This window comes from Schistocerca cancellata, chromosome 5, assembly GCF_023864275.1.
Source record: "Schistocerca cancellata isolate TAMUIC-IGC-003103 chromosome 5, iqSchCanc2.1, whole genome shotgun sequence".
NCBI classification, from domain to species: Eukaryota; Metazoa; Arthropoda; class Insecta; order Orthoptera; family Acrididae; genus Schistocerca; species Schistocerca cancellata.
This window is the reverse complement of record NC_064630.1, coordinates 811,376,876-811,402,578: the sequence shown is the minus strand read 5'-3', so window position 1 is coordinate 811,402,578 and position 25,703 is coordinate 811,376,876. Positions and strand designations below refer to the sequence as shown.

Here is a 25,703-nt window from a genome sequence, read left to right as displayed (position 1 = left end):
AGGCTGCGATGACACTTGGCACAGAGGTGCTCAAAAGGATCGTTATTTTCCGTTGCCTTTCCCTATACTGCGCGACATGTTGAACAAGCTGTGCTGCTGATATGCACCCTTCTTGCTCTATAACGAACTGGTTTACCGATCTTAACAGACCTGGCTCCAGAGTATGATTTAAAATGGTTCAAATGGCTCTGAGCACTATGCGTCTTAACTTCTCAGGTCATCAGTCGCCTGGAACCTAACTAACCTAAGGACATCACACACATCCATGCCCAAGGCAGTATTCGAACCTGCGACCGTAGCGGTCGCTCGGTTCCAGACTGTAGCGCCTAGAACCACATGGCCACTCCGGCCGGCAGTATTATTTAAAAAGGTCAGATTCTGCCTTGGCAAAATCTCTATAGTGGTTTCTGGCAAGTACAGCTGTGGCTGTGTAACATTCAGTTGTGTGACTCCTGAAATTGACGCTGGCAGATGGAAGGTTGGTCCTATTATGTTACACTTGGTTCCATTGATTGAAATTCCACTTCCTTCGAGCTCTACACGTTTCGCTTCCGTAAACACTCCTTGCTCAAAACAACTTGCTACTACTACCAAATTCTGGTAGGTGGAGAAGAGCCAATGCATCTCGACTTGTTGCCAGTTCAATTTTGGTTCCACAATGTCCCTTGGACAGGCTATTCCTTTCCCCCTGTCTGAAAATAACTGCAAGGTGCACGTGTTCCATATTTGTAGCTTCAAAGATATTCCACCAACATTCACTATTTTTGATTCAAGCTCAACACTGATTGTGTGACTACTTTCATCCTTAAATTTACATTATATGAACTGGTGCAATAAACACCACTTTCGCCGGCCGGAGTGGCCGTGTGGTTCTAGGTGCTACAGTCTGGAACCGAGCGACCGATACGGTCGCAGGTTCGAATCCTGCCTTGGGCATGGATGTGTGTGATGTCCTTAGGTTAGTTAGGTTTAATTAGTTCTAAGTTCTAGGCGACTGATGACCTCAGAAGTTAAGCCGCATTGTGCTCAGAGCCAGCCAAACACCACTTTCCTGACCCAGCATTGTTGATAACTAAAAATGTAAACGAGAAATCGTATGACTCTGACATCTTTCAACACATATTTATTACGGCTTTGCCGCAAAATTTACTCCGATGGATTTTTCTTGATTTCTCCTCCAACAACACTTTACATACATCAGACGTTACACTTCCCAGGACAGGGATCACCATCGCCCTTCGTCCCTCTTCAAAAAGACTTCTGCCCCTAGCAGGCTCACAATACTCGAAAACACATAAAAAATACAATGCCCAATTACTCTACGCAAACCCAATGATACATAACAAGAAAATAAAAAAGAAAACTACAAATACGCTACTACTTTCTGGATCGCAAAGCATACGGTAATTCATGCTGTACTCTTTCTTCCTGGCTTTCTCTGTGCTTAGCACCTCTCTCCACTCTCTCTTTCTTCCTCTTTCCTTCCTGTGACATGCATGGAATCATATCTGGGCAACCCTTAAATGGCCGTAACCGCCAAAGTGTACTATCGCCGTTCTAGTTGGCAGCTGAAGCTCAACATTAACGGGAGATGTGGTTTCAATAACTTGGTATGGCCCTTGATACCTCATGAGGAACTTCTTCGTTTTCCCTTTTTGCGTTTAGGGGCTGGACAGCATTACCCATTGCACCACTTTATACTGCGCTAATTTCCTTTTTGATTTACTGCGTCTTCCTGCTTTTCCAAAGCCTTTGTATTCGCCTTTTGTACTCGTTTCCAAACATCCTGAATTGTCCTTGCTAATTGACATACAGATTCACCGGGCCTTCCTTTCTGTAGATTCACAAAATCAAATGGTGACGGCATTTTTCGCCCGTACACTACCTCATTCGGAGACAAACCGGTATTTGTATGGAGTTTTGAATTATATGCGCATACAATATGCTTCAAATACTCGTCCAATTGATGGTGATGAGAATCTACATAAAAACTCAGCATCTTCCCGATTGTTCTGTGTAACCGTTCTGTCCTTCCGTTGGCCTGTGGATGCAATGCGCTCGTCCTCAACTTCTTTACGTTCAACAATTTACGTAGTTCCTTCATTAAATCCGACACGAAGTTGGTCCCTTGGTCAGTAGTTATTGTCTCCGGTACACCAAACTCCAAAATACAGTTATTTACTAACGCTTGCGCGACCATTGCTGTCTGTTGATTTGGCATAGCCACCATCTACACATACCTCGAAAAGTGCTCTATTATTGTCAGAACGAATCTGTTACCCGATGGTGTTCGCCTAAGAGGCCCTAAGACATCGATTCCGAGCAAAGAGAATGGACATGTTACTTCCGGTAATCATTGTAGCTGTATCTGTTTCCGACTCAAATCTGTCCTCTGCGCACATGGTATGCATTTCTTGACATACTGACCCACATCTCCTTTCCTACCTCTCCACCAATACCTCTCCGCCAGTCTCCTGTTCGTTGCTCTACACCCTCCATGACCGGATAAAATGTGATCATGTGCTTCCTTTAAAACCTCGTCCCTCAGTTTCGCTGGCACTACTACCCTTGGCAATAACTTCGTTTCCCTGCACAGAAAACCGTCGTACACATTAAACTGTGGCTATATCTGATACAATTTACAATCGTTGCCCGCGTCCTGTAACTTTCGCCATACCGCTAGGTCATAACCTATGACTTCGACTTTTGCCACCTTCCTACTCAGTGCATCCGCATTACCGTGCTTCCTCCCAGGCTTGTGCACCACCTCGTAGTCGAATTCACTAAGCCTCACAATCCCCCCCATGAACCATGGACCTTGCCGCTGGTGGGGAGGCTTGCGTGCCTCAGCGATACAGATGGCCGTACCGTAGGTGCAACCACAACGGAGGGGTATCTGTTGAGAGGCCAGACAAACATGTGGTTCCTGAAGAGGGGCAGCAGCCTTTTCAGTAGTTGCAGGGGCAACAGTCTGGATGATTGACTGATCTGGCCTTGTAACATTAACCAAAACGGCCTTGCTGTGCTGGTACTGCGAACGGCTGAAAGCAAGGGGAAACTACAGCCGTAATTTTTCCCGAGGGCATGCAGCTTTACTGTATGATTAAATGATGATGGCGTCCTCTTGGGTAAAATATTCCGGAGGTAAAATAGTCCCCCATTCGGATCTCCGGGCGGGGACTACTCAGGAGGACGTCGTTATCAGGAGAAAGAAAACTGGCGTTCTACGGATCGGAGCGTGGAATGTCAGATCCCTTAATCGGGCAGGTAGGTTAGAAAATTTAAAAAGGGAAATGGATAGGTTAAAGTTAGATATAGTGGGAATTAGTGAAGTTCGGTGGCAGGAGGAACAAGACTTTTGGTCAGGTGATTACAGGGTTATAAATACAAAATCAAATACGGGTAATGCAGGAGTAGGTTTAATAATGAATAAAAAAATAGGAGTGCGGGTTAGCTACTACAAACAGCATAGTGAACGCATTATTGTGGCCAAGATAGACACAAAGCCCATGCCTACTACAGTAGTACAAGTTTATATGCCAACTACCTCTGCAGATGATGAAGAAATAGATGAAATGTATGACGAGATAAAAGAAATTATTCAGGTAGTGAAAGGAGACGAAAATTTAATAGTCATGGGTGACTGGAATTCGTCAGTAGGAAAAGGGAGAGAAGGAAACATAGTAGGTGAATATGGATTGGGGGGAAGAAATGAAAGAGGAAGCCGCCTTGTAGAATTTTGCACAGAGCATAACTTAATCATAGCCAACACTTGGTTCAAGAATCATAAAAGAAGGTTGTATACCTGGAAGAATCCTGGAGATACTAGTAGGTATCAGATAGATTATATAATGGTAACACAGAGATTTAGGAACCAGGTTTTAAATTGTAAGACATTTCCTGGGGCAGATGTGGATTCTGACCACAATCTATTGGTTATGAACTGCAGATTGAAACTGAAGAAACTGCAAAAAGGTGGGAATTTAAGGAGATGGGACCTGGATAAACTGAAAGAACCAGAGGTTGTAGAGAGTTTCAGGGAGAGCATAAGGGAACAATTTACAGGAATGGGGGAAAGAAATACAGTAGAAGAAGAATGGGTAGCTCTGAGGGATGAAGTAGTGAAGGCAGCAGAGGATCAAGTAGGTAAAAAGACGAGGGCTAATAGAAATCCTTGGGTACCAGAAGAAATATTGAATTTAATTGATGAAAGGAGAAAATACAAAAATGCAGTAAATGAAGCAGGCAAAAAGGAATACAAACGTCTCAAAAATGATATCGACAGGAAGTGCAAAATGGCTAAGCAGGCATGGCTAGAGGACAAATGTAAGGATGTAGAGGCTTGTCTCACTAGGGGTAAGATAGATACTGCCTACAGGAAAATTAAAGAGACCTTTAGAGAGAAGAGAACCACTTGTATGAATATCAAGAGCTCAGATGGCAACCCAGTTCTAAGCAAAGAAGGGAAGGCAGAAAGGTGGAAGGAGTATATAGAGGGTTTATACAAGGGCGATGTACTTGAGGACAATATTATGGAAATGGAAGAGGATGTAGATGAAGACGAAATGGGAGATAAGATACTGCGTGAAGAGTTTGACAGAGCACTGAAAGACCTGAGTCGAAACAAGGCCCCGGGAGTAGACAACATTCCATTTGAACTACTGATGGCCTCGGGAGAGCCAGTCATGACAAAACTCTACCATCTGGTGAGCACGATGTATGAGACAGGCGAAATACCCTCTGACTTCAAGAAGAATATAATAATTCCAATCCCAAAGAAAGCAGGTGTTGACAGATGTGAAAATTACCGAACTATCAGTTTAATAAGTCACAGCTGCAAAATACTAACACGAATTCTTTACAGACGAATGGAAAAACTGGTAGAAGCCGACCTCGGGGAAGATCAGTTTGGATTCCGTAGAAATATTGGAACACGTGAGGCAATACTGACCTTACGACTTATGTTAGAAGAAAGATTAAGAAAAGGCAAACCTACGTTTCTAGCATTTGTAGACTTAGAGAAAGCTTTTGACAATGTTAACTGGAATACTCTCTTTCAAATTCTGAAGGTGGCAGGGGTAAAATACAGGGAGCGAAAGGCTATTTACAATTTGTATAGAAACCAGATGGCAGTTATAAGAGTCGAGGGGCATGAAAGGGAAGCAGTGGTTGGGAAAGGAGTAAGACAGGGTTGTAGCCTCTCCCCGATGTTATTCAATCTGTATATTGAGCAAGCAGTAAAGGAAACAAAAGAAAAATTCGGAGTAGGTATTAAAATTCATGGAGAAGAAGTAAAAACTTTGAGGTTCGCCGATGACATTGTAATTCTGTCAGAGACAGCAAAGGACTTGGAAGAGCAGTTGAACGGAATGGACAGTGTCTTGAAAGGAGGATATAAGATGAACATCAACAAAAGCAAAACGAGGATAATGGAATGTAGTCAAATTAAGTCGGGTGATGCTGAGGGAATTAGATTAGGAAATGAGACACTTAAAGTAGTAAAGGAGTTTTGCTATTTAGGGAGTAAAGTAACCGATGATGGTCGAAGTAGAGAGGATATAAAATGTAGACTGGCAATGGCAAGGAAAGCGTTTCTCAAGAAGAGGAATTTGTTAACACCGAGTATAGATTTAAGTGTCAGGAAGTCGTTTCTGAAAGTATTTGTATGGAGTGTAGCCATGTATGGAAGCGAAACATGGACGATAACTAGTTTGGACAAGAAGAGAATAGAAGCTTTCGAAATGTGGTGCTACAGAAGAATGCTGAAGATAAGGTGGGTAGATCACGTAACTAATGAGGAGGTATTGAATAGGATTGGGGAGAAGAGAAGTTTGTGGCACAACTTGACTAGAAGAAGGGATCGGTTGGTAGGACATGTTCTGAGGCATCAAGGGATCACAAATTTAGCATTGGAGGGCAGTGTGGAGGGTAAAAATCGTAGAGGGAGACCAAGAGATGAATACACTAAGCAGATTCAGAAGGATGTAGGTTGCAGTAGATACTGGGAGATGAAGAAGGTTGCACAGGATAGAGTAGCATGGAGAGCTGCATCAAACCAGTCTCAGGACTGAAGACCACAACAACAACAACACAGCCTAGTCGACGAATCCTTCAACCCCAACAACCATTTCAATGCAGCATGATCTGTCACTACCCGAAATCTTCTCCCATATAAATAACATTTAAAATATGTGATTCCATTGATTACGCTAAGAATATCCCACTCTGCTGTTGAGTAATTCTTCTCTGCTGCGTTCAACTGCCTAGACGCATAGGCTACAGGATGTTCTTTCCCATCAAATTCCTGACTAAGAACACACCCTAATACTTGATTCGATGCATTGCATGCTAGTATAAACTCCTTTTCAAAATCTGGAAACACAAGAACTGGACTTGATGTTAACGCTTCTTTCAGTTTGTCAAACGCTTTCCAACACTCTTCTGTCCACTCAAAGTTCACACCCTTCCGTTACAATCGCGTCAACGGCTGTGCTAAATCTGCAAAAACCTTCACGAACTTTCGATAGAAATTGCAAATTCTGATGAATGACTGCACTTCCTTAACTGTTTTCCGTTCCCGAAAATCCCTTACAGCCTGTACCAACCTCGGATCTGTTCGCACTCCGTCCTGACTGATAATATAACCCAAATATTTTACTTCTTCCAACGCCAAATGACTTCTCCAGGCTCAACGTCAAACGAGCTGCTCTTAACCTCATAAAGACTTCCCTTAACCGCTGTCTATGTTGCTCCATACTACTTGAAAACAGTATAATGTCATCCAAATAGACAAGACACTGCCGTGGTTTCAAACCCCTCAATAGACTGTCTAGCAACCTCTGAAACACTGCCGGAGCGTTTTTCAAACCGAATGGCATTCTAATGTACTGGTAATGGCCTCCAGGTGTAGAGAGAGCAGTTTTTGGACGATCCTCTGGAGCCACCTCAAACTGATGATAACCACTTGTCAAATCCATAGTAGAAAAGTACTGGCACTGTCCTGAGTGATCCAAAGTCCCCGATATGTTTGGTATGGGGTATGCGTCCGTTACTGTCTTATTATTGAGGTATCGGTAGTCACAACAGAACCTGAATTTCTTAGTTCCATCCGCAGATTTTTTAGGCACAACGACAATGCCCGCTCCCCAGAAAACTATTGCTATGCTCTATAATACCGTCCGCAAGTTGCTGATCAATGAAATCCTCCACAATCGGCTGCAAATACCTCGGTATTCTGTATGGTTTACGGTACACAGGTGCTTCATTCCCTGTTGGTATCCTATGTTAAACTCCCACAATAATTCTTCCATCTGCTCCCTTTCTTCTCCTTTCAAATGCTTAATTTCGACACACAATGCAGTTCCATCGGCAGATAGTGGTTGATCGCTTCGCCTACCTCTCGAACACTAGTCTTCAACATCTGGCACATCCAAATTTGCTACTAAAACTCCTTTCGCGTCTACAGCGCTAAAATTATCCACGCTCACAGGAACTACTCGCCCGTCGTTCCCCTCCTGTATGCGTACAACACTACGTTTCACAAAACAACTCAATGAACCCAAATCTTCATTATCCTCTAATGGTTCAATAACACACACCGCACCCACAGGTAGATTCGACTCCACACTTACCAAAGCGACAGTTTCCCCTAGCGGAAATAGCATTCCAACAAAATGGTTCAAATGGCTCTGAGCACTATGGGACTTAATAGATGTGGTCATCAGTCCCCTAGAACTTAGAACTACTTAAACCTAACTAACCTAAGGACATCAAACACATCCATGCCCGAGGCAGGATTCGAACCTGCGACCGTAGCAGTCGCGCGGTTCCGGACTGCGCGCCTAGAACCGCGAGACCACCGCGGCCGGTCATTCCAACAAGTTCCACAGTTCGTTGTCCAAGCCGGCCGGAGTGGCCGAGCGGTTGTAGGCGCTACAGTCTGGAACCGCGAGACCGCTACGGTCGCAGGTTCGAATCCTGCCAACGCATGAATGTGTGTGGTGTCCTTAGGTTAGTTAGGTTTAAGTAGTTCTAAGTTCTAGGGGACTGATGACCTCAGAAGTTAAGTCCCATAGTGCTCAGAGCCATTTGAGCCATTTTTTTTCAAGGTCAATTTTGGCATGATGTTGATGCAAGAAATCTACTCCTAGGATCATGTCGTAGCCCTCGCTCTCCCATGGTACCACCTCCATGCATGCATTAAATCGGACTTTCTCTGTGCGAAAGTGAACTGTCACTGACGCCTAATGTGTGACCTCCTTATCCCCCATTCCAGGCAACCTATAACGTGGTGGGTCTAACTTACTTCGTCCCATTATATTCTTAGTAGCCACTAACACTTACGCCCCTGTGTCTAACAAAATCTTAAACTTTTTAATTCCTACGGATCCTACCATTGAACATTCCACCTCTGCATGCGTATTCGTAGCACTGAAATTAAACGGGAGCTCGTATAGGTGGGTCTTGGGCCCCCTCTGTCTTTTAACGCTTGTGCACCTCACCTATCTCCATTTCTCCATCCTCCACGCTGCTGATTTCCACCCCTTCCTCTATTCCTCGGTGACTGGGTACATTGCCTCTGCACATGTCCCGTACGAAAACACTTGTAACGTTTTATACCGACTGCAAATACTGTTTGCCTCTCGCATACTCCTGTTGCCGCGTCTATTTCCTCACACTGAATTGCCAGCTGAATGGCCAAATACAAATCTTTCGGAGTCCCTTCACGCACTTTCCGTGACATATGCGCCGGTAACCCTCTCAAAAAAACATCAAGTGCCCTTTGCTCCGCCTCCTGCAACAGAAAACTATTCGCTTCATTGCTCTGACCCAACTCGTAAGTGTAGTCATTAATTTCCCTTATCCTGTCTGCAAATTTATCCGCCGTCTCCCCCTGTCTCTTTGTCATTGTGCTTAACCTCTCCCTAAAGTACCGAGGGCTATTCTGTTTCTTGTATCTTTGTTAAAGACCTTCCTTTAATTGCTTAAACTGTCCTGCCTTCCTTAATGCCTCAGAACACCTTACGTATATTTTCGCTTCATTCGTTAGTCTAATCTTGGCTACATGTAACAACTGCTCATCAGACCAACCATTCGTTGCAGCTGAAATTTCCAAGTCCTTCACAAACGAACGCACATCCTCAGATGCCTTGCCAGAAAACGGAATAATCAAACTCACGACGGCTGGATCAATCTCCTGCTTCCTAGGCAATAACGACTGATCAGATGCGGTTTCCCACTCACTTCTAGATGTTCATTTCTCATCTGTGTATTGTCCACTGTCAACTGTGCTATCTTTTCCATTAAAATCCCTACCGCTTCTGGTTCCAAAACACCTTGCGTCCTTGACTCTGCCATTGTGTTGCTTTTGTTCTCAGTTGGTCATTTTGTTTCGGGACTAACTACAAGAGTAATCTGACTTCCTATAACTCCTTATCATCATACTCAGTAACATCAGAAACCAATACAAAGTAATGAAATGCCACAAAAAACAACATCTTACTGTCCCAAATACACTATCAGTTATTCTGACAAAAAAATAATATGCATACGTAAAACGTCTCAAATGTGGCTTCTGGCAAGCCATACTCAAAACACCAACAAGAAATAAAACGTCCAACACTCAAAAGAACAATTTTGACATCACTCACCATACCTTGTGACTACTGTAGGCGGTGGGCTCGAACGTCATACTGGACAGACAACGTCCGCTATACTGACACCAAATGTTGTGGTATCTGACGCTAAATGCGGCGTATTGACACCAAATATAGTGGATGGGTGGCAGGAGTTGCCGTATTAGAACTCTGCGTGAACTTTCCAAATGACTTATTCGTTTCCAATACAGAGCATTGTTCACCTCGGTTCGCGTCACAGGGCCCACAATGCTGAGGAAGTACCCCCAGCAGCCTGTGCAACGCGACGCTGTGTCGTGTTGGCCTTGTTCCGATTACTTCAGGATTTCTGCACCAGCAGCCGACACAGTGGGCACCATCCTCGTTGACTCAACGCTGCTCCACCGGGAGCCACAGGCTGGCCCCGCTGCTGCTTCTTCCTTGGCTGGCGTAGCTGGGAACGCAGTGGCAACGACTGCCCGTTCCAACGTCCGAATCTGCGGCCCTCACCTTGTAAATCTCTGGCGTGTGTCGGGAGACGAGACGACTGCCTGCGTTGGCAACCCGAAGAGTGGCCCGACGTGGCTGGCTGTGGACCCCACGTCGGCCTCAAACCAACGACCCGCCGTGGACTGGGATGCTGTACCCCATCTGTTGCCGTGTGTCGCCGCTAATGTGACACGCCCTGCCGTCCAGAAGAGCTGCCACACTTGAATGAATCTCGTTATAAAACAACACCTACTTATACTCCGCTGCGTGCCTCTGTTTCGCTAACGCATCACCTCGAGTCACGTATGCCCCACACAGTACGAGGTGCATTCAAGTTCTAAGGCCTCCGATTTTTTTTTTCTAATTAACTACTCACCCGAAATAGATGGAACTGGCGTTACTTCTCGACGTAATCGCCCTGCAGACGTACACATTTTTCACAACGTTGACGCCATGATTCCATGGCAGCGACGAAGGCTTCTTTAGGAGTCTGTTTTGACCACTGGAAAATCGCTGAGGCAATAGCAGCACGGCTGGTGAATGTGCGGCCACGCGGAGTGTCTCTCATTGTTGGAAAAAGCCAAAAGTCACTAGGAGCCAGGTCAAGTGAGTATGGAGCATGAGGAATCACTTCAAAGTTGTTATCACGAAGAAACTGTTGCGTAACGTTAGCTCGATGTGCGGGTTCGTTGTCTTGGTGAAACAGCACACGCGCAGCCCTTCCCGGACGTTTTTGTTGCAGTGCAGGAAGGAATTTGTTCTTTAAAACATTTTCGTAGGATGCACCTGTTACCGTAGTGCCCTTTGGAACGCAATGGGTAACGATTACGCCCTCGCTGTCCCAGAACATGGACACCATCATTTTTTCAGCACTGGCGGTTATCCGAAATTTTTTTGGTGGCGGTGAATCTGTGTGCTTCCATTCAGCTGACTGGCGCTTTGTTTCTGGATCGAAAAATGGCATCCACGTCTCATCCATTGTCACAACCGACGAAAGAAAGTCCCATTCATGCTGTCGTTGCCCGTCAACATTGCTTGGCAACATGCCACACGGGCAGCCATGTGGTCGTCCGTCACCATTCGTGGCACCCACCTGGATGACACTTTTCGCATTTTCAGGTCGTCATGCAGGATTGTGTGCACAGAACCCACAGAAATGCCAACTCTGGAGGCGATCTGTTCAACAGTCATTCGGCGATCCCCCAAAACAATTCTCTCCACTTTCTCGATCGTGTCGTCAGACCGGCTTGTGCGAGCCCGAGGTTGTTTCGGTTTGTTGTCACACGATGTTCTGCCTTCATTAAACTGTCGCACCCACGAACGCACTTTCGACACATCCATAACTCCATCACCACATGTCTCCTTCAACTGTCGATGAATTTCAATTGGTTTCACACCACTCAAATTCAGAAAACGAATGATTGCACGCTGTTCAAGTAAGGAAAACGTCGTCATTTTAAGTATTTAAAACAGTTCTCATTCTCGCCGCTGGCGGTAAAATTCCATCTGCCGTACGGTGCTGCCATCTCTGGGACGTATTGACAACGAACGCGGTCTCATTTTAAAACAATGCGCATGTTTCTATCTCTTTCCAGTCCGAAGAAAAAAAAAATCGGAGGCCTTAGAACTTGAATGCACCTCGTATGTATGTGAAATGTTAACACAGGAGTGGATGGGTTTAGGTATTGTTTCGGAAGTGTGTTACATTTCAAAAGGACAATAAAAGAAATTAATTTCGCTTGTACTGTTAATTCAAAGTGAGATTTTACATTTTCAACCAAATAGCTTTAATATATGAGAAGTATAACAGACACGTGTTCACATTAGGTGTATGGTTAAGTTTATTTCCTAACTAAGCGTGTTGTCTGTATAACATTCCCGTACTCAAGTCTGACAGCAGCAAAATTAACAAAAATTAATCACAAGAGGAGCTTTGATCCGTCGCGGTGACAGGGCCAGTGGTTTCACATGGCCTGAGGTGCCACTCAGGCGGGTCGTCGAAGCGTTACCCGCGCGGCTTTTGTAACGAGCTCTCTTGCAATTGGCTGTTAGCCACGCACAGAGGACGCATCCGTTCATATTTCAGGCGTTTAACCGATGAAGATTTTGAGAACTCATAAACAAGCGTCGTCAATCCTGTCCTGCGATTGGAGGAGATTTCTTATATCACGAAAGAATTCGTCGTGTTAACTGGTTATTTCACGCCCTCTAAGTTTCTCGGTCTCTGAACTCGGAGGCGAGACGGAGCCGTTAGACGGATACTGTCGAGCCACTGACAAGTAGTCGCGGCAGAGACGTTGTACTGGCGGTGAGTATGTGACGCTGGTTCTGTGCGGCTCTTAGACGCTCGTTTTCGAGTGGAACTAGCACAGGCTTTTCGAGTTATGGACGATCTGTAACTTTAAACTCATTTGTGAGGAGCATTAGGGGTTTCGTACGAGTGTAAACTTTGCAGTCATTTCAGTTAATTTAGATGGACAGAACTTGTACTTTACCCAGACACGTTTCACTTCATGCATCGTGATACTGATTTGATTCGTGTTTCCTTTTTGGTGTGATGCACAAGCCAGTTTTGACGCCTCAACTTGGTGAATATTACACTACTGGCCATTAAAATTGCTACACCAAGAAGAAATTCAGATGACAAACGGGTATTCATTGGACACACACACACACACACACACACACACACACACACACACACACACACACATATATATATATATATATATATATATATATATATATATATATATATAATTGTAACTGACATGTGATTTTATTTTCACGCAATTTGGGTGCATGGATCCTGAGAAATCAGTATCCAGGACAACCACCTCTGGCCGTAATAACGGCCTTGATACGCCTGGGCATTGAGTCAAACAGAGCTTGGATGGCGTGTACAGGTACAGCTGCCCATGCAGCTTCAACACGATACCACAGTTCATCAAGAGTAGTGACTGGCATATTGTGACGAGCCAGTTGCTCGGCCACCATTGACCAGACATTTTCAATTGGTGAGAGATCTGGAGAATGTGCTGGCCAGGCAGCAGCCGAACATTTTCTGTATCCAAAAAGGCCTGAACAGGACCTGCAACATACGGTCGTGCATTATTGTGCTGAAATGTAGGGTTTCGCAGGGATCGAATGAAGGGTAGAGCCACGGGTTGTAACACATCTGAAATGTAACGTCCACTGTCCAAAGTTCCGTCAATGCGAACAAGAGGTTCAAATGGTTCAACTGGATCTGAGCACTATGGGACTTAACAGTTCCCTAGAACTTAGAACTACTTAAACCTAACTAACCTAAGGACATCACACAACACCCAGTCACCACGAGGCAGAGAAAATCCCTGACTCTGCCGGGAATCGAACCCGGGAACCCGGGTGCGGGAAGCGAGAACGCTACCGCCCGACCACGAGTTGCGGACACGAACAAGAGGTGACCGAGACATGTAACCAATGGCACCCCATACCGTCTTGCCTGGTGATACGCCAATATGGCGATGACGAATACGCATTTCCAATATGCGTTCACCGCGATGTCGCCAAACGCGGATGCGACCATCATGATGCTGTAAACAGAACTTGGATTCATCCGAAAAAATGACGTTTTGCCTTTCGTGCACCCGGGTTCGTCGTTGAGGCGCTCCTGTCTGTGATGCATCGTCAAGGGTAGCCACAGGCATGGTCTCTGAGCTGACTGTCCATGCTGCTGCAAACGTCGTCGAACTGTTCGTGCAGATGGTTGTTGTCTTGCAAACGTGCCGATCTGTTGACTCAGGGATCGAGACGTGGCTGCACGATCCGTTACAGCCATGTGGATAAGATGCATGTCATCTCGACTGCTAGTGATACTAGGCCGTTGGGATGCAACTCGGCGTTCCGTATTGCCCTCCTGAATCCACCGATTCCGTATTCTGCTAACAGTCATTGGATGTCGACCAACGCGAGCAGGCGATACGATAAACCGCAATCGCGATAGGCTACAATCCGACCTTTATCAAAGTCGGAAACGTGATGGTACGCATTCCTCCTCCTTACACGAGGCATCACGTTTCACCAGGCAACGCCGGTCAACTGGTGTTTGTGTATGAGAAATCGGTTCGATACTTTCCTCATGTCAGCAAGTTGTAGGTGTCACCACCGGCGTCAACCTTGTGAGAATGCTCTGAAAAGCTAATTATTTTCATATCACAGCATCTTCTTCCTGGCGGTTAAATTTCGCGTCTGTAGCACGTCATCTTCGTGGTATATCAATTTTAATGGGCAGTAGTGTATATTCGGTCATTCTCTGAATGTCTGAGACTTTGCGTGTATGACCGTCTACGTTGTGCTCCGCACCCAGACTACTCTCAGGTGAATAGTTATGATAAATACAGTTTTTCCTTATGGAACCGCAGTTCTAGAATTTTGTATGTGTTCCATATTTCAGATCAGAAGTACGCTTCCTTTCTTGAACCTATTCACCAGAGTGCATACTAGGACGCCATCCCGCGTCCTGTGATCACTAACGTCGTACAACCCGTAAGGGAAATTTGCTTGAAAGCAGTGAATGAAGTTGAGTCGCTGATCGGTGGATCTGAAGTGTTGTATTTCGATTTCGTTGCGCATTTTCCTTTAAAATAGGGCTAGATTCACTCAATTCTTCTGGACTACTTAGCACTCACGGGTAGTCAGTGAATGCTAGGTACTCCATTTATTCAATAGGAAGCTCACCGCTACTAAAAAACCTTGTTTTATAGGCCGAAAGTCTGACCCACCAATGAACTAACAGCCAGTACTTATACAGGCAAGAACTGTGGGTGGCTTTCAGTTTAATATCTGTAATAATTTAGTACTGACTGTTTGTCAACCTTCCCGTTGCTGATTCGAACTTGAATCCCCCTAATGATATTTCATATTTGACTGATAAGAAAGAAAAACAAAATCTATAATTTCATGTATGAAATTTCAATATTTCGTTGAAATGACCTCTCAGCACAATAGCATCGTAAACTCAGCAAATAAAATGTCGAGTAGGTGACTTCTCGAAGCTCTCGAAGTAACTTGCCGTCACTGATCTGAAAATAATTGACTAACTCAAAGAGGGGTCTTCTGTGAAGATCTACTGCGAGTAGAAATGGTTTTGACTGAAAAAGCTGATTTTGATTAGGCACTAGAATATTTAGTTTAATTATTTCCACGTAGGCTTCAATCCCGCGTCCGGCCATTCTGATTTAGGTTTTCCGTGATTTCCCTAAATCGCTTCAGGCAAATGCCGGGATGGTTCCTTAGAAAGGGCACGACCGACTTCCTTCCCCATCCTTCCCTAACCCGAGCTTGTGCTCCGTCTCTAATGACCTCGTTGTCGACGGGACGTTAAACACTAATCTCCTCCCTCTCCTCCTCCTCCTCCACGTAGGCACTGTGCTACATCTCACGCTTGCCCGCTTGAATGTCTGATAAAATTAGTACTTCAGTATGAAGTCTTACATTGCTCAATCCGATTAAGGTAACTGGAAACACCTGCTGAACTTAGTGGTGTCATGCAAACACCATTTCTGTGATAAACGTTTGAAAAGGCAAGGGAAATGTAAATTATATTTGGTGAATGAAATACCGACTGGCTAAAAAAGGCTAAAACCGATTTCATTCTAAGCGCAGTTGCTAAAGAGAAATCTGCCCCACTGAATCATAATCACGTAGGTCACACTGTTATAACATAAAACGTCTTACCAAAATAAATCACGACAAGTCAGTATGGAAAAATGTCATCTTAAAATCTAGAATAATCTTCAAGAGAAGCCCATTTCTCCCATCTCTTGCTTTCATGTCTCTCTCGCTCTGTCTGTCTGTCTGTCTCTCTCTCTCTTTCTTTTCTCGCCATGTACACAGGCAGCCACTTCCAATAACATACCATTTCACACCGGGGAAAGATTCACATTAGGAACTCGTCAAAGCATGCCTAGCGTCTTCTGGCCTCTGCACAACATCTGCTTAGCCCGCTCACGTCTCGAGGAAGTTCAGCATAGACGCTGCCACAAAGTGAAAGTCCATCAGTGAGTCAAGAGATAAGAGCAAAAGTTGCTCACCAACAGCACAGCACTGTTGTTATTTGATGTCATAGGTAGTTGCTCCACATGTGATTACAGTGTACAATATAGCCAGTCTTTAACATCCATTTACGGCCAGAAGCATGCACAGGACGAAATTTTGTGACAGGCATTTTTGTATTGCTAGTATGTGAGGAACCGAGCTGCGAAGTCCGAAGGCGTCAATTTTTCTTCACCCTGTATACAGAAAATCCTGGAAGTTGTGACTGTATCTACAATCATTCAGTTTTCTTGTTTTACCAATAACAAGATATCTGTACTATGTGATTCCAGCAATCCCCACATATCTTTACAAATTCATTGAATAACATATCAGTTCATACATGTACTTGGTAAATGTGTTTTTAATTCAAATTGTCTTGTTTGAAGGCTATAATAGCTTTGCATCATCCCTGATTTAAGATTATGGAATATATTTGACTCTAATGAAACACATCAACACCCATATGACGACCAAAACAGAAATATCCTAGAGGTTGACCCTGGTTTTCCACACCAACATCATCAAACATGATGTTTTGCTTTACTTTTTCCACTGGTGGAATTTCACTGGTTTGACTTAATATCATGTATGTTACACCATCAACACCATGTAGTATCTTTGGCAGTAACTGGTACTTGGGCTGAAACAGAGTTCCTGAGAACAAGCATACATGTTCAAATCGGACTCCATCTGGGTGTGTTAGCAGTGTCATGAGAACATTCTTCTTGCTGCAACTGGATGGACCTACAATTATCGTCAGTATATTACCAGGGCGGAGTAACCCATTCTCCTCTTTCTTATGGTCTTATTCCTCATCGTCACAGGATCAGTGGCTTACAACAAAGTTTTGATGCTTCACCCACCTTGCCAGGATACTGACTCCATCAGGTATTGGTGTGCAATAGGTTTTCTTGATTCAGACAGATTGTTGCTGCTGCAGTATTCTAGACACTGCACTGAAAATACTGAAAACAGTAGCATTAATAAGAGAGGTATAGAAAAAATAAAACACTCTCTGCTATAGTATACATATTATTCAATAGTCATACACAGGGTGCATACCATCAACTAAATCAATTGTCTCTTTCTTCACACAGCTACAGAATTTGGCAAATAAAGCTTTCTTGTATGCACAGAATTGACCATGTATTTCTCTCAAAGTGACGAGTAGTTCTTTACCTTCCTCTTTCGGCAATGTGTTTATGTATTGTTCTACATCATCCACGTGTACACCATATGAATGGAGATAGTTCACTACGTCTTTATATATAATTTGAACAAAAGCAACCATCTGTTCAGTCTTTCCAGCACAACAGATAGCACCAACAGTAGACCAACCAAGTTTGTAATGGTGGAGTGCTTTAAATAAATAGACCAGTTGCCCAATATAAGTATGAGTGCAGCGCCATCGTACAGCGAAATTATATATAGCATTAGACACACACAGAAAATATCTTGAGGAGGACGGAGTAGATTTTACTGTGTGGCAATATGTTGACTGTTGTAGGGCTCTGCTTTACACTCTTCATCCCATTACAAATCCGTAAACCACACTTTAATACTTCTCAGTGTATTTTCGATCTCTAATATGACGTGCCAGTTACTGTCCACTGATGCTTCTACACCAATTTTAAACCCTTTGAACCTCTAGCTGTTAAATTATATCTTGAATTGAATACCATTACATCCCTGGGAATAATCGGCAGCTTCTCAAGGATCCAGTCCTTGCAGCAACACTGGAATATTCTGAGATGGTATGTATGTTGGAGGCCAATACTGACCTGCACCATGGGGTGGTGGACCAATGGCACACTTTTCCAGAGATTCAGGGCTAGCTTGTTGTCTAAATCGATGAGTGGGATAAAAAAAAAAAAGCAACTCGTTGTCCTGATCCCACACGCTGACCAAGTGTGCTACAGGGTCCCACAGCACTCCAGATCCTGACAAGTGGGAGGTCACTAGAGCTACCAACATGGTAGATTACTGCCAGTTCAGAAACGCTGGAGGTTGCTGCCAGTCCAGGCATGATGGAGGCCACTACCAGTTCATACACACTGGAGTGTGTACAGACACAGAGGAGACCACCGAACAATGGAGAAGAAACACAATAAGCATCTGCAGATAAGGAAATGGAGTTGAACAAAGAAATGGAACTTGACAAAGAACCTCTAGTTTTGGTAATAGTATGAAAGACATACGGTGAGTACTTACTTTGCCACTTCTTCCTGTTCTGTTGCTGAGAAGCACTGGATGTTCCTGGCTCCTACTGGTATTTGTGACGCTTCATGACTACTACTCCACTGACTGAGACTGGTGGTGTACTGCATTCGCGTTATATCACCAATGTTGTAATCATAGCATCACCAGTTGTGGCATTCCTACATCCCTATTAGCTTCTGCCAACTTTCGGGTCGGGGAGGAGGGAATGCTGCATTCCTGATGGTTCTTGAGGGAAGAGGTGGGGGGAGTAAATTGTGACTCAAGCTCCCTCTGTGATAGATTTTTCAAGTAGCTCATCGATGTACAACTGTTGGTGAAGAACACGCATTTGTCTCCTAGACATACTGATAGGACATTTCAAAAAGATTGACAGTTCCAGCACAAGCGTCTATCAGCATGAATTGGGAAATGTATCTTCAACTCATCACAATGCATCACCATTATTTGCTGAAACGTATTTTTCACATATTCATCCATTATCTTTCTTTCCAGTTCTCATGAAGGGAGCTATCGATGTAGTCCTCAGCTGCCTGCTTACATGTAGTACACTTACGGAAATACTTCCTGCTTGTCAACATCATTTCCTCAACTGAACACTTTTTGAACAAGATGACTACACTGGAGTGGATGAGCATCTCACCTCTTGCACTTTGACTGGAATATTCAGGAAAGGTCGACAGTTCTATCACAGACATCTATCAGCAGGAGTGGCAGAATGTAGCTTCAATCCATCTTGCTGCATCATCATTATTTGATGAAATGTATTCTACTTCTTACACTCAAACAGTTTTTGTGCTTTCCAAGCATCATGCAGGGAGCTATGGATGCAGTTCTCAGATGTATGATTACAGCTAATATATACCTGTTAAACTTCTCCAAACCTACCAAAATCTCATCCACTGCACATATCGCACATACAACAAAGCAAAGACTTACGTCCGCCCACTCCAGCAGCTCAGCAGACACTAAGTCTTTTTCCCATCAATTCACTAATGAGAAAGTCAGGGAGGGGAAGTGGGAAAGGGGAGAGTCCAGCAGCGCCCTCTGGTTGTGGTATTTTGAACTAGGGTACCAAAATCTGAAATTATCACTGTTTTTTTAATATTCCACTCTTTTTCAAAGTCCCACCATTTTCATATTTCTCGCCATTTTGAATTCGATTAATTTGCATAATTCATTAAATTAATTAGCATATCGATTTAATTTCTCCGAATATCAAATGAACTGCGGCATTGCCAGATCTGCAGCCCAGGGAGAGGAGGTGGGGATTTAGAATTTCCCAACATTTTGAACTTGTATAATTTAATTAATTTGCATATCATTTTAATTAATTTCCATATCAATTTAACAGTAGCATTTCCTCATACACATCCCAGGGACAGGAGGTGGGGTCGATCACCCAAGAGAGCCACCATATTGGATAAATTTGGCGACAATGCAGACTGCACCAGAATCAAATTTGCTCCCCTACTGTGCCCTATCGTGCGATGATCGTCATTCACAATAGATCCCCCACCACTACCATTGTCCCCTCGCCCACCGCGTTATCGGCACTGGTTTGGGAAAGCTATTTTGCATATACATTAACCATTAAATGAGAAAGGTTACAGTGGCATTCAAGTTCCTGGAAATTTGCCTGTCGCAAGGAGGTTATCAAGCTATACACAGCAGAATTAAGGAATAAATGGACGACATTTAAATTGGCATACAGAATGTTTTCACGTTTCTGATGAAAGAAAATTTTATAAAGATAACTCAAACGGAGGTCTTACATAGCACTCATTTGTACAGAGAAATCCTTTGACTGGGTGAATACGAAGAAGCTACAAGATACAAATAACAAAAAGTTATCCGATTCTACCAGTTGTATGCAGTTTGACATAGATGAGTATGTAAAGCTAGACGACTGTCGGACGTAGACATTGATAACTATCCGGAGCGCTAAGCAGTGTCGTACCATCTGAGCAATTATTCTAAATGTATTCCGAATACGTTTTCAAAAAATTCAATTATGTTGTAGTACACTAAATTAAATCAGAATAGGCATATCAACATTGTCTTATCAGATGTCAAAAAATAAATGTGCAAGAATTAACTCTCGAAGGAGAATATACAATTAGAACAGATTTGAAGCTTGTAAATGAATCAACTGGTATTATGCAAAAATTCAAGGTTCTAGTATGCGACGTCCTCCGGAGTGCTTAGCATGTGCATATATCTGAAAGTAAATGTTCACGAGCTACGTAAATATATATACATGATCCATCAGGAAACGTTTGAAGCTCAATAAGCGTTGCCGCAGGTGATGCGGTTATCAAGGCAGTAACTCCAGAACACTGTAGTTATTTGCAGGACAACCTGCAGAGGATGGATGAATGGTGCAGAGACTGGAAGTTGACCCTGGATGTAAGTACATAGGACCAAAAATCTACTATTGTACAACTATATTATCGATCACAAATTGCTGGAAGCAGTATCTATAGTAAAATATCTTAAAGTAATCATCCGGGGCGACCTTAAGTGGAATGACAAAATAAACCTAACAGTAGGAAAAGTAGATGTTAGACTGAGATTCATAGTAAAAATCTTAAAGAAATGTGACTCACCTACGAAAAAGGGGCTTACATAACACACAGTTCGACCGATTCATCAGTTTGGGACTCTTGCCAGGTAGGACTAGTAAAAGAGCTAGATAAGATCGAACAAAGAGCGGCCCATATCGTCACTGGATCCTGAAGTCACGGGAGAACGTTACGCTGACGCTCAGCAAACCCCAGTGGCACGCGCTGCAAGACAGGCGTTGTGCTTCACGGAGAGGTTTACCACTGGAATTCTGACGGATTAGGTCTGGACACATTCTGTCAACGTGCTACTTTCTTTTTCATAAAGCTTGCCGAAGGGCCATAACAATAAGATTCGAGAAATTAAACACAGAAGCTTACCGACAATCATTCTTCCTACGCGCCATTCGCAAATGGGACAGGGAAGGGAATATCAGCTAGTGATCCAGTAGTATCCACAGCGACACACCGTCACATAGCTTCTGGAGCAGTGGTGCAGACACAGAATCTCTTAATACAACCTCGCATCACGTCTCCGCCGTTATGTCTATGTGGACTTTGCGGAAACGAAGAATCTTAGTTTTGCTTGCCTTCAGCTGCATTTAATCAGCTTGTTGTTCAGTTTCTCAATGGTACTGAATTACTAATATTTCAAATCCCTGTAACGCAAAAAAGTTGAAAGGGTGCTGATAATGTCCCTCGCTCCTAAAAATATGCCAGTCACATACAGTTCTTCATTTCGATTGTAAATGCTATTCTGAAGACTTATGGCTATCGCGAAAATAAACCCCTCTGTAATTGTAAAAGAGGGAGGCCAGCGTAATTATCGTGGAAATTGCCTTGTAATTAAACGATGATAGAATGTCGTATTGCTCCCAGTGCAATAAATTTAATTTGTATTGCTGTCTAATGTATGGAAGAAGAAAAATTTGTTCTTAAGGTGCTGCGTGAGCCGGTCCGCTACCGATAGGCGAAGATCTGCGCCCGCGCTCGAAACAGCAAAGCGGTCGAGTCGCTATTACGTCTGTTGACATTTTTAAAAATATCGGGTATCCCATACATCCATATTTAAGAAATATCATTTTCAGCCATCGGTATATGGAGAAAAGTATCGATGTATCAATATATCAGGTCACAAAGTATCGAAGTATCGGCCTATAAAAATATCGGCTGCATTTCGTAAATATACTGCCGGTTATAGATCTGTATATTTAAGTATTGGCTTATTATTAGGTATTCTATACATCAACAAGCTAGCTACCTGCTTATCCCACTTAGAGCACGAATAGAAAGGAAAACGATGCACGTTCACACTTGGCGATCACCACTTTTCTAACAACGGTAACTACACGTAAGTGGCGCAGTGAAAGACGTCCGACGGGTCCACCGCTAGATTTCGTCACACATCGGATTTGCCTGGAACACTTCATGCCTACTTACCTGTTTTCTCATTTCTCTAAACGTCTGTGACGTAGCAGCTGTAGTGTCGAAATTTCGTGGTGGAGTTAAACGTTGCCGCTCCTGTTGGCGTCGCCGAGCGCCGATTACGTCAGCATATTTCCTCACAGGTCTCCGCCCACCGCAAAAACCAATCTTGTCATTTTGCATTTTGAAGAATGCCAGTGTGAAGAAATATCACACTAGTTGCGTAAAAATTGTTTTTTAATGCGACTGGTGTGCTATTTCTCCACTTCGGATATCTTGGTATTCAACTCACATCGCCAGCCCCCAGTGCAGTCGGACTGCTTGTCTGTGCCACCTATATTTACTTCACACAAAGAGAAAGACTGGATATGGTGGGGGCTCAAAAAGTAGTAAGGCTCCTTCACACAGTGAGAGTAAAATTATGTTCTACTACAATTTCAAAAGAACGATTTCATATATTTACCGAAAACTGCCAAAAATTATAATGTAAAATAAAAATACTGGCACTCCATATTGCCATTTTGATATCGTTACATCGATACGTTGGGGAAAAAGCTATCGCCGATACTTCATCGCCGGCCGCGGTGGTCTAGCGGTTCTGGCGCTGCAGTCCGGAACCGCGGGACTGCAACGGTCGCAGGTTCGAATCCTGCCTCGGGCATGGGTGTGTGTGATGTCCTTAGGTTAGTTAGGTTTAAGTAGTTCTAAGTTCTAGGGGACTTATGACCTAATATGGTGAGTCCCATAGTGCTAAGAGCCATTTTTTTTGATACTTCATCAACAGCCCGAGTCGGAATGAAGGGTCGCCCACGGCCCTACTGAGAGGGGAGTCTCAGGGGGAGCCCCGTCCTCCAGTGCCTTCTCTACGAGGAGCTTGTCTGGGAGTGCCTTCTCTGGCTGGTCCATTGTTGTCTCCCTTCGAGGGAAGAGTAGTGCTGACTGTGCGTCTTCGCTCTGGCTGATGGACACGCAGTTGTCGTTTGATCGTCGACACATTGAGACTTGGAAGGGGCTGGCCATGATAGCCATAAAGTACGGTTGGCGAATACGGTCCATTAGTAGAGGCGTTATTTGTGTGCGGTTGGACAGATCATGTGGAGACGCCAGGCGGTGGCTGTACTACCTGCGAGCTGTGGTTGTTTCGCAACACAAGACTGATGGATTTTTATGGTGGAGAACATGCAACACTTCAGTGCATTCAAAGGTGAGCGTTGTGTTTGCATGCAAATAGTTTCGACTTGGGTTGGAACAAGTGTCTCACTTATATGCTTGACATTGCAGTGCGCGACTTTGTGTTCAAGTTCTGTATATCAGTGGGCACAAGGCGCCCTTCTGATTAGGAATTTTGTCTATGTTTTAAGAAGGACAGAAAGCCGCGTCATACTTCATTATGTGGTCTGTTTAGTGTAATATTCTCAATTGTGAATATGCTGTCTCACTAACTCTGGTACCATTACTTTTTCGGTACCCGCTCTCAGGCAGAGGCGTATTTACAGGGTGTTTCAAAAATGACCGGTATATTTGAAACGGCAATAAAAACTAAACGAGCAGCGATAGAAATACACCGTTTGTTGCAATATGCTTGGGACAACAGTACATTTTCAGGCAGACAAACTTTCGAAATTACAGCAGTTACAATTTTCAACAACAGATGGCGCTGCGGTCTGGGAAACTCTATAGTACGATATTTTCCACATATCCACCATGCGTACCAATAATATGGCGTAGTCTCTGAATGAAATTACCCGAAACCTTTGACAACGTGTCTGGCGGAATGGCTTCACATGCATATGAGATGTACTGCTTCAGCTGTTCAATTGTTTCTGGATTCTGGCGGTACACCTGGTCTTTCAAGTGTCCCCACAGAAAGGAGTCACAGGGGTTCATGTCTGGCGAATAGGGAGGCCAATCCACGCCGCCTCCTGTACGTTTCGGATAGCCCAAAGCAATCACACGATCATCGAAATATTCATTCAGGAAATTAAAGACGTCGGCCGTGCGATGTGGCCGGGCACCATCTTGCATAAACCACGAGGTGTTCGCAGTGTCGTCTAAGGCAGTTTGTACCGCCACAAATTCACGAAGAATGTCCAGATAGTGTGATGCAGAAATCTTTTCGGATCTGAAAAATGGGCCAATGATTTCTTTGGAAGAAATGGCGGCCCAGACCAGTACTTTTTGAGGATGCAGGGACGATGGGACTGCAACATGGGGCTTTTCGGTTCCCCATATGCGCCAGTTCTGTTTATTGATGAAGCCGTCCAGGTAAAAATAAGCTTCGTCAGTAAACCAAATGCTGCCCACATGCATATCGCCGTCATCAATCCTGTGCACTATATCGTTAGCGAATGTCTCTCGTGCAGCAATGGTAGCGGCGCTGAGGGGTTGCCGCGTTTGAATTTTGTATGGATAGAGGTGTAAACTCTGGCGCATGAGACGATACGTGGACGTTGGCGTCATTTGGACCGCAGCTGCAACACGGCGAACGGAAACCCGAGGCCGCTGTCGGATCACCTGCTGCACTAGCTGCGCGTTACCCTCTGTGGTTGCCGTACGCGGTCGCCCTACCTTTCCAGCATGTTCATCCGTCACGTTCCCAGTCCGTTGAAATTTTTCAAACAGATCCTTCTTTGTATCGCTTTTCGGTCCTTTGGTTACATTAAACCTCCGTTGAAAACTTCGTCTTGTTGCAACAACACTGTGTTCTAGGCGGTGGAATTCCAACACCAGAAAAATCCTCTGTTCTAAGGAACAAACCATGTTGTCTACAGCACACTTGCACGTTGTGAACAGCACACGCTTACAGCAGAAAGACGACGTACAGAATGGCGTACCCACAGACTGTGTTGTCTTCTATATCTTTCACATCACTTGCAGCGCCATCTGTTGTTGAAAATTGTAACTACTGTAATTTCGAAAGTTTGTCCGCCTGAAAATGTACTGTTGTCCCAAGCATATTGCAACAAACGGTGTATTTCTATCGCTGCTCGTTTAGTTTTTATTGCCGTTTCAAATATACCGGTCATTTTTGAAACACCCTGTAGGCCCAGGCAGACTAGGCAGCTGCCTAGGACGGCGGATGTTAAGGGGCGGCGGATTCTCGTCTTACAAAAATTGTTTTTAACTTTTAATTGGTTTTTACTGTTATTTTCTATTAAATTTTGGCCCTCCTTTTTTAATAAAATATATTCTGTGTAATAGGTTTTTTAAAGAGTGTACTGTTATTCCTACGTCATATACAGACCTTTTCTGTATGTGATTTTAAGCTGCAAGCTCAGTTCGGGTGACCTGGGTAGATAGCTAGGGCCGCGACCAG

The 25,703-nt window shown here is 44.0% G+C and overlaps 1 protein-coding gene across 1 annotated transcript in view; it reads right to left on the bottom strand.

The window, feature by feature from the left end:
* The window catches only part of LOC126188816 (WAS/WASL-interacting protein family member 3-like), a 53,982-nt gene extending 30,575 nt beyond the window's left edge, over positions 1 to 23,407 (bottom strand). Inside the window, exon 1 of the mRNA XM_049930429.1 lies at positions 23,207 to 23,407. Within this exon, the coding sequence (XP_049786386.1) occupies positions 23,207 to 23,407 (201 nt within the window). The remainder of the gene's footprint in view (positions 1 to 23,206) is intronic.
* Positions 23,408 to 25,703: the final 2,296 nt, after the last annotated feature.